The following is a 12,538-nucleotide window of genomic DNA, read 5'->3' on the forward strand; positions in this document are numbered from 1 at the left end:
CTAATGATAGCTGCTTAAATTAATAGGCTTTTCTGATCTGTGAAAATACATTCCACGTTTTGCTTGTGCTGACACCAACCACAAAGAAAATTTGTAAGAGGATCTAAGGCAGAGAGTGGTTTTTCAGATCCTTTATACAGAAGCCAGCAGCCCCAGCCAGTTTGTCCTGTGGCAGTGACTATAGTTTACTGGTAAAGCCTGTTCCACATCCTGCATTCTGGGATCCTGTTACCTTTTGCAGTAAGTCAGCAGGACACTTGTAACATTGGGCAGGAAAATTCAGCAGAGTAGTTGAAGAGTCCAGATTGGTTGGCTGATTTTTGCTCAACAAAATAAGTTATCAGATTTTTTTTATTATAGATCACTATTTTTTTAATTATATAACACAAAAAGAGTTCAAATAATTGAGCAGCACTGCATACCAAAACATATCTACCTGTTCATGTGAAGTTTCTTTCCAGTATTTACATCTATAAAAACAAAAAATAGAAATAGACTCGATTTTGAGCCTTGTTTCTTTCAAGCAATAAGTAACATTTATTCATGGAATCATGAATTAATTTTTAAAATTCCATCCATTTCATTAAAATATGCATTCTAACATTTTTGCTTTTATGTTTAATAAATATTTTTCACAATATGTAGTATAGTTATGTTTTGATTTATTCCATATTAATGATCATTGTATTGATAATCCAGAAAATTTTCAGACTTTGAGCCCCGTTTATTCAAATCTTAAAATAGTGAAATTTAATGTATATCCATATTTTAAATTTTTTTAATTTTTTATTGTGAAAAATAACATATACAAAAAAGCAATAAATTTCAAAGCATACTGCGACATTTAGTTATAGAACAGATTTCAGAGTTTGGTATGGGTTACAATTCCACAATTTTAGGTATTTCCTTCTAGCTGCTCCAAGACACTGGAGACTAAAAGAAATATCAATATAATGATTCAGCAATGATACTCATTTGTTAAATCCTATTTCTTCTTGTTATAACTTCACCTTTTCCTTTGCTCTTTCTCCCAATCTTTAGGGTTATTTGGACTGTGTCCATTCTAAATTTTTCATGTTGGAAAGGGCTGTTGATAATAGGGATGGGGGAGGGAACTAGTTGATGTTCTGGAGGCTGGCCCCTCTGAGTTTCAGAACTTAATCAAATACTTTTTTTATTTTCCACTTTAAATTAAAAATTGGTAGTGAGGTTAGTGGTAGTGGTTATAATTGTTAAGCTTAACTATTTTGTAGTTAAGTCTTGAATTGATAGAATTGTATACTCTGTCTGTAGCTATGTATGTGAAATGCTGTTTTTACTTTGTCCATGTTACATATCTTTGTCTGAGGTCATATTCTTGCAGTGCATTATCTGTCTCGGCACATATGTGTGTATATTAAGTTCTGTAACCCTTTAATATAGCATTGTGATGCTGTAACATGTATCATAATTCTTTACTGTACTCTGTTGTTGCTGTTAACAGTAAGCTTAATGTCAATTTCTGTTTAAAGAAAAGGATGGTTATGCAGTTGCTGAATTTCACTGCACCCCCTCACCCGTGTCGCATACTGTGCAGTTTTATTTGAGCCATGTCTGTATCGTACAAGATTGGAGAAAGCCCTGTGAGAATTCTGATTAGCTAAGGAGGATACGGAATGTTGATGCTGTTACTTAGCAATACTGAATCAAATTCCTGTGTGTCCCCAAGCACAGCTGAAAGGAAAAGTAAAGAAGATCAGTTGTCCAAGTTTCTAACTTCATACATCACAGAATTTTTTTGTGTTTCAATTAAGCTTTAAATAGGTTTAATGTTCATTTAGTGATCCTTTGTGTAAGTGTCTTTGGCCTTATTTGAGAACTGCGTTTTGGTAGGCCAAGAGGCAACTGCTCAGTTTGTCCCTTATTTCAGAGTAACTGTAACAGGAAAGTCTGCCTCCTACATTAAGTTATGTAGTTAAGGTCCCAGAATCCTTTAGCATGTGGTTTCCAGGGCCGCATTTTTTTTTTTTTAAGTAATACCATAGTGGGATTTTTTTTTCTGGATTTGAGAATGAATGTTCTTTTTATGAAACTTTGTTTGCTATGGAGTAACAGCTGCTTGTACCTCCCCTCATATAAAATGCTTATTTTTAGTTGGCCCTTTAGTCACCTCCCAAGACAAAGCAGGCTGTTTATCTACAAGCCCATCTAGATCCTAAAGCAAGATATTTCCATTTTGTGGTGTTGATGATTTCAGAAGTTGTACGTTACAGGTTTAATGCATGGTGTATTATTTTTATTTTTATTTTTTATTTTTTTATTTTTGGTACTAGTTTTGGACCAATCGAATACAAAGGCCCCATGAGTGCTGTGTACATTGAGAAGTTTGTCCGCCGGGTGATGAAACCACTTCTCTACATCCCATCTCAATCAGAATTACTAGATTTTCTCTCAAACTACGAGGTACCTGTCTTTGCTATCTCCTCTCATTCCCAGGGCCTTTCATTGGGTTGTGTTTGATTGTTTACATTAGAAAGTGTTTCTTTTTTTCATACCTCCAGATCTGAAGCAATTAAAAGATCACATCATAGAGAAGCCCAATCAAATGATTCTTGAGATACCGATCATAGGGATATTTTGGCCAAGTGAGTTTAGGGAATAGAGTACTTGTAAAATCTTGTCTGTTGTTTTGTTTCAGAGTTTTCAACAAACTTTTTGTTTTTTTCATAGTTAACTTCGAGTAGGTAAGAATTAACTTACAATTTATATGCAGCTGAATATTTCTGAATGATTTTACTTGATACTTTACAGTATTTTACTGTGAGATATCTGGTTTTTCCTGTCACCTATAATTTAGCTTTTATTTTTCTTTAAACTGGAAATATGTTCCTATTAAGTGCACACCTATTTCAAGGTCTTATTAGTAGAAAGGTTCCAAATGTAGCTTTTCTTCTGATTCCTCATTGCCAGCTTCAAATCCTGGGAAATTATTTTTATAGATCTTAAATGAGTGGTCAGGACAGCTTACTATTGAGAGACCAGTATAAAATTTCAAATAATTTTAATAAATTGTAAAAGAAAGAAACAGTGCCACAAAAAAATTCATTGGTGCTAGTATAAAATCATACTTGGGTGATGGGCCACTGTGGCTTAGCAGGCAGAGTTCTTGCCTGCCATGCTGGAGACCTGGGTTCGATTTCCAGTGTCTGCCTATGAAAAAAAAAAAATCATACTTGGGTACAAGTAAAAACAATATTTAGGTACAAAAAAGTTAAGACCATAAGTGCCTGATAAAAACTTTATGAATCTAAACCTTGCTAATTTAGAATTAAGTCATTGTATCTGCATTAAATTTTACCTTTTGCATATTATGTTTTATGTAGTTTGAATATGAATTCCTTTCACCAGATCATAATTTCCAGATTTTTTCAATCATGTTAGAAATACTGTTTACATGTTAACTATTGGCACGTTCCCCAAGCAGCAGTATTAATATCTATTTGTTCTATATATGTAGTTCTTGGATGTGTGCCAGAGTAAATGCTTCCTTAATCTTAATCTGGATAAAGGATGGATTTCCGTGTGTCTCAGGGTCCTGTCTTCCATCCTGCCTAGCCAGGCTGATGGCTGGAGAGGCACGCAAGGAGTCAGGGGCACCTGGGCTTTGTCCCTTAGGCAGCACTAAGTGGGTCTGTGATTTTGGGGCAGGTTATTCACCTGCTGGGCACCAGGAAACTGGGGTAGCGTTTTCCTGAGATTCCTTTTAATTTTTAAATGCTGTAATTTTGTGACAAGTGAGTTTTCATGTAGATTAACAATAGATGGAAGGCAGAGTCCCTGGAGTTGGTTCAACAAAATGATTAAGAATCATGTCTTGGAAAAATGGACGTAAATTCCAGTAAGGTGGTGGAATAGGATAAGTCAAGTTCATCCCTGCTCCAAGGAACAGCTAGAGAAGGGATGGAAGGGCAACTGGGATGTCAATTCCAGGGTGTATGTGATCTGGGGGGATTTCTATACCACATAGGGAGTCCCTGGTTGCAAAAGAAGAATTGAGATGCAGAGAACCAGAAATCATCTGGCTAGTGCAAACAGCCTAAAACGCCCTTTTGAAATGGGAGTACGTGGACAGGGAGATGGGGACAAGGAAGTAAGGAAGCCATGTTCCTTGAACACACTACCCTCACGTATGCCAACCCCCATCCCGCAACTCCCTACACACCAGCACCCATGCCCCAAACCTCTGCCCCACACATGTACACCCACTGGCCCCAGCCCCTTGGTCCCCATTTCCCCCTCCCTGCCACTTCAGGCAGTTGCTGCGCATCTGGGTCGCAGGCACTTATCATAATGCTCAGGCCACACCCACCCCCAGCCCATACAGTTGTGCAACCCCATTCTGACTTCCCTGAGCTCTGTGCACCTATACATCAGCGTCCAGCCCCCCCAGATCTGCACACATGCACTGCTGCACCCCCACCATACTCCCTAGCTTTGAGCAAGTGCTAACTTGTGTATCCAGGCCACAGATGCAACCTCTGCCCACTGCCCCTGAGCTCTGCACACCCACGTGCCAGGGCTCCAGCCCCCAGGCGTTGCACACATCAGGGCCCTTCCCTCCAAACCCACGTACATGCAGAGCCACATCCTCCTTGCCGGGTGCCCACGCATCCGTGCTCCCACCTCTTGACTTCTGCACCCCAACCCCCTGCCCTGCACACACGCACACCCTTGCTTCACTCCTCAGCATATGTATGCTGTTCCCCACCTGGCAGGTGCTCACGTGCACATCTGTGCTACTTAGACCCCACCCTGCACATGCGTGTACCCCTGCCCCTGTGCACCGACTCCAGGGTCCCCGCCCACCCAATATCACCTGCCCCTGACACACGTCCTGCAACCCATGTGACCTGTGCCCCCCTCTCCCCCCGCTACACACTCATACATCGGCATCCTGGCCCCCTTGGACCCTTCCCCCGTGCAAGGACATGCCCATGCCCTGCCCTCCCTGTGCTCCGTACTCCAAACTCTGAGACCCACTCATCTTGTGATGCATATCAAGTGAAACAGCCTAGAAAGAAGCTGCATTAATTTCATGTGCATTCTCTCTGTGAGCTAACAGAGACAAAATTGCAGACCCAAAAGTGAAACCACTGTCATGATTTTGACAGTTTAATAAATAGGAGTAGCAGAAAGCTAAAGGAATTTTTGGAGACCTTGCCCTCAAGCACAAAATGTTTTTTGATACTTATCTCAATTATGGTTTCTCAACTTCAGCCCTGTTGACATTTGGGCTTAGATAACTCTTTGTTGTGGGGGGTGGTTCTGTGCGTTATGGAGTGTTTAGCAATATCCCTGGTCTCCACCCACCAGATTCCAGTAGCACCTCCCTGGTTATGACAACCAAAAATGCCTTCAGACATTGCCAAATGTCCCTTGGGGGGCAAGATTGCCTCTGATTGAGAACCACTGCTCTAAATAACTCAGAATTTCCCCAAATAAGGCATTAAATTATGTGCTACAGGTATAGTACAAACATATCTTTTTTCATATGCTGCCATCTAATTGTTGAAATTTTATTCTGCAGAACTAGGAGTGTTTTATGTATAGGAATCACAATACTGAACAGAGAGGAGTTTAGAAATTTGTTCCCAGATATGCGCTGAAATGACACCTGCCTTATAAATGCTGAACTTAGCTAAAAACTGAAGTGAACTTGCCAGTGGGTATTACAGAGGCAGATCGAGAGCTTTTAAGTCATCTCATTACAAACCACTTTAGGAAATTTTACCTCTTTCATGTACTCCAGCTACAGATTCTTCCTCGAGGATTCTTTCTGCCTACTGAGGCATAGACAGGAAAATGTGATTTATTACTTATGGACAGTATAATCACAAAGAACCCATTTTTATCTTAGTGGATATTTAGTTAATCAGAAGGGGAAGAGGCCTGAATAATGGTAATGTAATTTTCAAAATCACTAGCTTCATAGCCGTTGTAATTTCTGTATTTGTACCTGAAAATCTGCCCACTGAATGTTAACAGTATTCTTATTTACAATTCTTATCTTGAATCTGCAGCCAAAATATTTTCCAAATACTTTCATGACTTTCTATAATTTATCCATTTAAAAGCAGTGTTTTAGCATATGTCTGTTCATTTATTCAGGGCAGTTTTGGTGAACTTGGGATTCTTTTTGAGGAATGCTGAGGGGACACATCTGTATTATATTGTTTGTAAGTAAAATCCTACTCAGAGAGCAGAATTTTACTTGAGCAATAGATAACTTTTTCTGTCAATTCATAGTTTTTTAGCACAGTAAATAAAATGTTTGTATATTTTCTAGGTGTGAGTTTACTTTAGTATAGGCATATTTTGAGGACTATTGAGTAAAAACATATCAGTAATCTCTCATAGCCACTAGGGGGGGTGTAGACCATCTGCTGAAATTTTTGCAATGCTGCAAATGGTGCCTACTTAGAAAAGAAGTGGTGGAGCAGTTTATGCTGATGAGGATTTGCTAACAATGTTGCCTACTATAAATCATCTATTTTTAACCTCCTTATTAAAGCAGGTACTGAATCTCCTGTACATCATGACATGGAATTAAAAACACACAAACTGGGTCAAATTATAATCTTGCACTTGTGTTTTGTTCTTCCCTAAATTATGAACTTGATGGAAGAGCTTTGTCTTATTTGTCTTTTACCCCATTCATTCATTAACAAATGTTTATTGTGTGCCTACTCTGTGCAGGACTCTCTGAGCTGGACAAGTAGTGATGAACGAGAGACATAGATAGTCTCTGATTTGTGGCGTTATGGTCCAGTAAGGGAAATAGATAGAAAGACAAATAAGCAAAATAATTTCAGATAATAAATGCTATGATGTAAATGAAGGGCAAGGTGATAGCATAAGGTGGGGCTGTTTTAGAAGACAGGGAAGACCCCTCTAAGGAGATAATGTTTGAGCAAGAAAACTTAAAGTGAAGTTTATGTGATGTGACCTAGCCCTGAGGAGGTTTGAAGAAAGCAAGTTCCAGGAAGTGAAAACAGTAACTGCAAAGACCGTGAGGAAAGAACTGAAGTGCTGAAGTGGTGGAGCAGAGAGAGCAAAGGGAGGAGATGAGGTTGGAGGGACATCTTGCTACCCTCGTGTGTCCTGATGAGACCTTTGATTGGTTGGACAAATGAAGAAAAGAGTTAAGCTCCGTAGGAGTGTTGTTCATTTAATAGTTGCTTAAGCTACTGAGAATGAACTAAGAGAAATACTGCAGGTTAAAACGTGAGGTCAGAATACCCTTTGCACATTTGTAAGCATCAGAATGAGGAGGGACAATGTACATGCTAGCAGGGGTTGAACCCATACTTAAGTACCTGGTCCAGCATTAGTCTGGCTTATGGGCAAGGCCATCTCATCCGAAACAGGGCCCTAAAAGGCAATGAGTACAGTTAGGGTTAGAGTTTACTTGTTTGGAGTCAGCCTATGAATTTATTTGCAGCTGTACAAAAGTAGGGCCTAGACCTGGAAAGGCTCTATGTAATATGCATGTATTTTGTTCCCCAAATCTCCCGTTTCCAGATTTAAAAAAGAACTATAGAAAAAAATTCTGAAATATATGTAGCTAATTTGTAATAATTTCTCAAATAAGGATACAGCTTGGGGAAATGTCATAAAATTTATTTCATCTAAAGCATAAACAGAGCCGGTTTAGTAACTCGAATGGTAATTTGTAGTAGAAATAAACTGAAAATTGTTACCTCACTTTATTTCATCTTTTTTGCTATTTTGAAATATTAGTTAGATTATGTTGTCAAGCATGTTAATTTATAAATGTAATACATGCTACACAGTATTGTGAATACTTGTCAAAAGCACTTAAAATATACTTTGCCTCTTTCTTGTGTTTTAAGTAGCTAACATTTTATAATTTATAAAGTGTTCAGTCTTTTCTTATAGTTTTGAATCTTATGATCTTCATTTATTTGGCAATGAAGAGTGAAAATAATTTTGCTTATGAGATTGTTTTGTATTGTAATGTTTGCTGAATTTCTTTTGACAACTACTTGAAAATTTTGATGCCAGGTTTTCTGAAGATAAAGGCTACTTCATTCAAGCTGTATATGAAAACTAAAATGGCAATGCCATTGATTAGAATAAATATTTACACTGTAGAAAACTTTCCACAAAGGATACCTGCCAGTTGTCCAACCTTTATTCATTTTTAAAGGTTTATTTTGAATTTCCTTTGGAGACTCAGAATTCAAATTTATTTTATTTCTATCAATGTATACCCATGTATGTATTTTATATACTTATGTAGTTACATACATGCATGTAGATATATACATGTTTATAAGACATATATCCACTTCTGTGAAGCCACCTAAGATAATGTGATACGAAGAGAGCTAAAATTCACCTTATTTAATGTCTAGCCATGGAGCATTTATTAATATTTAAAATGAATTTGTTCTGTTTGTTTTTGGGAAGTTGATCAGAATTTAGAGAAACCTAAGTGGATCTTTCTATTAGTTTACATTTTTATTATCTTTGTGACCAGTATTAACGAAATAACTAGAATTTCCAGAGATTTTTTCTCCCTTTGTTCTTGGTCAGAAAGCTTATTACACTATCATAGCATGGCTTTAAGCCAAATGCTGTATAACCTACTCTAAGCCCATTCTAGATTGGCTTATTAAAAACATTTTGGAGGAGTAGTGCAAAAGAAAATCCTGCTATCAGTAACTTTGCTTTCTGATTTCCTCAGTTGTTTGACCAATTGGTTATTTGATGGAATATTTAGATATTATGATTAAACATTCTGACCTATCTAGGTTCTACCAGATTGTAAACCAATTGATTTATTTAAAATTGAGAACATGAAAGTGGTTTAGGTAGTATGCTCCATTATAGGTCAGAAATAGCTTCTTATATACAACATATGGATTTAAAATTTCACCAGCAGATTAACTTTTTGGTGTGATTTTTGTCCCAGTAATCAAATCAGTTCCACAGTTATTTAATTTTTTTAAATTTTTATTAATAAAACCAATCAACATACAATATGAACATTCTTTTTTTCATCACATAGTGGTATATTCATCATCATGATCATTTCTTAGAATATTTGCATTAATTCAGAAAAAGAAATAAAAAGACAACAGAAGAAAATTCATACATGCCATACCCCTTACCCCTCCCTTTCATTGATAACTAGCATTTCAATCTACCAAATTTATTTTAATATTTGTTCCCCTATTATTTATTTATTTTTAATCCATATGTTTTACTCATCTGTCCATAAGGTAGATAAAAGAAGGCATCAGACACAAGGTTTTCACAATCACACAGTCACATTGTGAAAGCTATATCAAGAAACATGGCTACTGGAACAAAGCTGTACATTTTCAGGCTCTCCAGCCTCTCTGTTTCTCCTTAACTAAAAAGGTGATATCTGTTTAATGTGAAAGAATAACCTCCAGGATAACCTTTCAACTCTGTTTGGAATTTCTCAGCCATTGATACTTTGTTTTGTCTCATTTCTCCCTTCCCCCTTTCAGTCAAGAAGGTTTTCTCAGTCCCTTGGTGCTGAGTCCCAGCTCATTCTAGGATTTCTGTCCAAAGTTGCCAGGAAGGTCCACACCCCTGGGAGTCATGTCCCACGTAGAGAGGGGGAGGGCAGTGAGTTTGCTTGTCTTATTGGCTGAGAGAGAGGCCACATCTGAGCAACAAAAGGGGTTCTCTTGGGGGTGACTCTTAGGCCTAATTTTAAGTAGGCTTAACATATACTTTGCAGGGTTAAGTTAATATGAACAAACCCCAAGATTGGGGGCTCAGCCTATTGCTTTGGTTGTTCCCACTGCTTGTGAGAATATCAAGAATTCTCCACACGGGGAAGTTGAATTTTCCCCCTTTCTCACCATTCCCCCAAGGGAACTTGGTGAATACTTTTTTATTCACTGTTCAAATCCTTCTGGGATTTATCCAGGCATCACTCTGGACAAACCTACAAAATCTCATGCCCTACTCAAGGTTCCATGTACTTACGGTGTTCAATTAAGCTGTCCACATAACTTATATTAGGAACTGTACTAGTCAAAATTTAAATTTTATACCAAATAAACATTTTTTGCTTTAGTCTCACACATAAGTTAAAGTTTTAAAATATTAATTGCCATCTGTTTTCAACACCCTGCATTATTAACATTCCTTTGTTCTTCTTCATGCAAAACATTTTTAAATTTGTACATTGGGTCACCATCATTATACACTCTAGGGATTCCTAGATTATACCATTTCAGCCTTCATCGTCTATCTTTCCTTCTGATTTCATTTGTGCCCCAGCCCTCCTCCTCCCTCTGTCATTCTCACATTCAGCTTCATTCAGTGTTCTAACATTATTATATTACAGTTACATAGTATTGTGCTATCCATTTCTGAATTTTTACAGTCAGTCCTGTTGCACAATCACTTATTTATTCAGAGTATTTCGAAGTGTTTTGGGGTTAGAAAGAAGGATTCTTTACATTTACCTAGTGCTCAATTGTTCATCAGACTGATTCTTCACAGTCACCACATGAGGAATTGTCCTGTTTGACAGATAGGGAGAGGTTTCGTGTTGAAGGGTTTGCCCGTAGTCAGTCATTCAGCTGATAGAGCTTAGATTTGAGCTTAGGTCTTCTGACTGCAAGCCCATCTTTCTTTCCTCGGCAGACTCTCATTTTTGTTTTTGAGATAGATAACAGTTATTAAAAAAAAAAAAAAAATACCCAGACAGAATGAGTGCCACTGGGCCTTCAAAGAAGGAAAAAAATTATTCTGAGCAGGAAGGCAGAATATATCTGATAGGAAAGGGTCAGATTAATTTGACTAATTGAAGGGGCATATGCTAAGCTTAGGGAAATGAAATGAGCAGATGGGGTAAGTTGGTGGTGTGGAGGAACAAGAGGTAGGAACCCCTGCAGACTGACCTGATGACAGAGGAGGGTTGCTCCAGCCAAGCAGATTTAATCTGATTTCAGTTAAGTGTAAAGTTTGTTTGTAGTGAGTGAGAAGAAGTAATTGAGAAGAAATCTAAGAAATGTTACCAAAAAAAAAAAATTATGGACATAGCTTGACTGGACTTGTTAAACAAAACTAAGTGAGCACCTGAAGTTAATGGTAAGGGTTTGAGCTATTGGCCTAGAAGAATTGTGCTGTCCACAGAAGATGGAAAGAGGAACCTATCTAAGGAGAGAGGAGAACATTTCAGCTTTGAATGTCTCCTATGGACCACCATGCCATCCTATAAAAGCTGTTGTAGCCACACCTTCCCCTGTTGGTAGTCTAAATGGAGGAAAAGATCATCTCAACCTGCAACCTTCAGATGTTGAGATTTTTAAAAAATAAAATGAAACAAAATGCATTATTGTCATATTGTAGTTGCATTTTGTTCTTGTTTCCAAATACCCTCCGTTACACAGTTGCCAATGAAGTTTCAGTTCCTGCTTCTGCTCTTGTTTCTGCAGCCTGGAGTACTTGGCTACTTTGAGTTCAGTGGCTCACCCCAGCCTCCTGGTTATTTGACATTCTTCACTTCAGCATTACATTCATTAAAGAAAGGTAAAAGTGATTCATATTAAGGCATTATAATATTTTAATAGAAATACATTCATATTGATGTTGTCTTTTGCATATGATTGTATTTCTAAAAGTTGAATTTTTAAAAGTTGACTTGATTCCTTTTTTCATTGTGTTTATAATAAATTATGTCATTGTTTATGTTCCATCAGTAGCAAACAGGAAGTATTGTACTGTTTTAAAAATAGTCTCTTAAATGTTTAACTTTTTAAAAATGTGGGTTGATCATACTTTTTGCAGTTTCATGTTTTTCATTTTAAGATTTATGATAGCATAATCATTTTTTTCATGTAGTTATGTTTTAGTCAAAGTTTTTAGTGGTTCCATAATCTGTCAGTTAGGTAATTATAATTTTTAAAAAAAATATTAATTACCATCTATTTTCAGCACCCTGCAATAATTAGGTAATTATAATTTAGCAATATATTATCTTTGAGAAGTATTTTTGCAAAATATACAAGTCATAATACATTATAGTACATTTAGAAAATAGAAATTACTTACAAAAACTTGCCAACCAGTTTCATTATTCTCAAATCCATTTATTTTTGTACTTAGTTAAAAATATATTATTTGAGATCTGAAATTAAACATTGCATCATACCCATTTTTCCTTGCTGCTTCTTATTCTTTCTAGCAGTCACTTATTTCCAAGTCCTGTCAGTTCCTTGTTAGATACTTTTCATCTGTTGACTTGTCTTCAAGTCTTTGATATCACTTTGGTCCAAACTCCCTCCTTCCCGTGCCTGTACTATACCATGGACACTTACAGATATCTGCTTTTACCTCTTTTCAAGCCACTCTTCACATAGTTTAATAATCATAAGATATAAATCCCAGCTCACATCACACCTCTGCTTTAAATTCTTCATAGTGGGCCACTGCACTTGCCTCTGACCTCTCCTGTCTCACCTTGTGCCCTCTGGGCTCTGACTGA

General features: G+C 37.2%; 1 protein-coding gene across 6 annotated transcripts in view; it reads left to right on the forward strand.

Moving 5' to 3' along the window:
• The window catches only part of TXNDC11 (thioredoxin domain containing 11), a 116,037-nt gene that overhangs the window by 43,503 nt on the left and 59,996 nt on the right, over positions 1 to 12,538 (forward strand). For 3 of the 6 annotated variants that reach the window (XM_077141784.1, XM_077141786.1, XM_077141785.1), the window contains exons 4-5: positions 2,313 to 2,442; positions 11,490 to 11,583. In XM_077141784.1, the coding sequence (XP_076997899.1) occupies positions 2,313 to 2,442; positions 11,490 to 11,583 (224 nt within the window). Of the gene's footprint in view, positions 1 to 1,083; positions 1,832 to 2,312; positions 2,443 to 11,489; positions 11,584 to 12,538 lie in introns of those variants that run through there. The other 3 variants (XM_077141788.1, XM_077141789.1, XM_077141787.1) reach the window with 2 other exon arrangements.

This window comes from Tamandua tetradactyla, chromosome 23 (assembly GCF_023851605.1).
Source record: "Tamandua tetradactyla isolate mTamTet1 chromosome 23, mTamTet1.pri, whole genome shotgun sequence".
NCBI classification, from domain to species: Eukaryota; Metazoa; Chordata; class Mammalia; order Pilosa; family Myrmecophagidae; genus Tamandua; species Tamandua tetradactyla.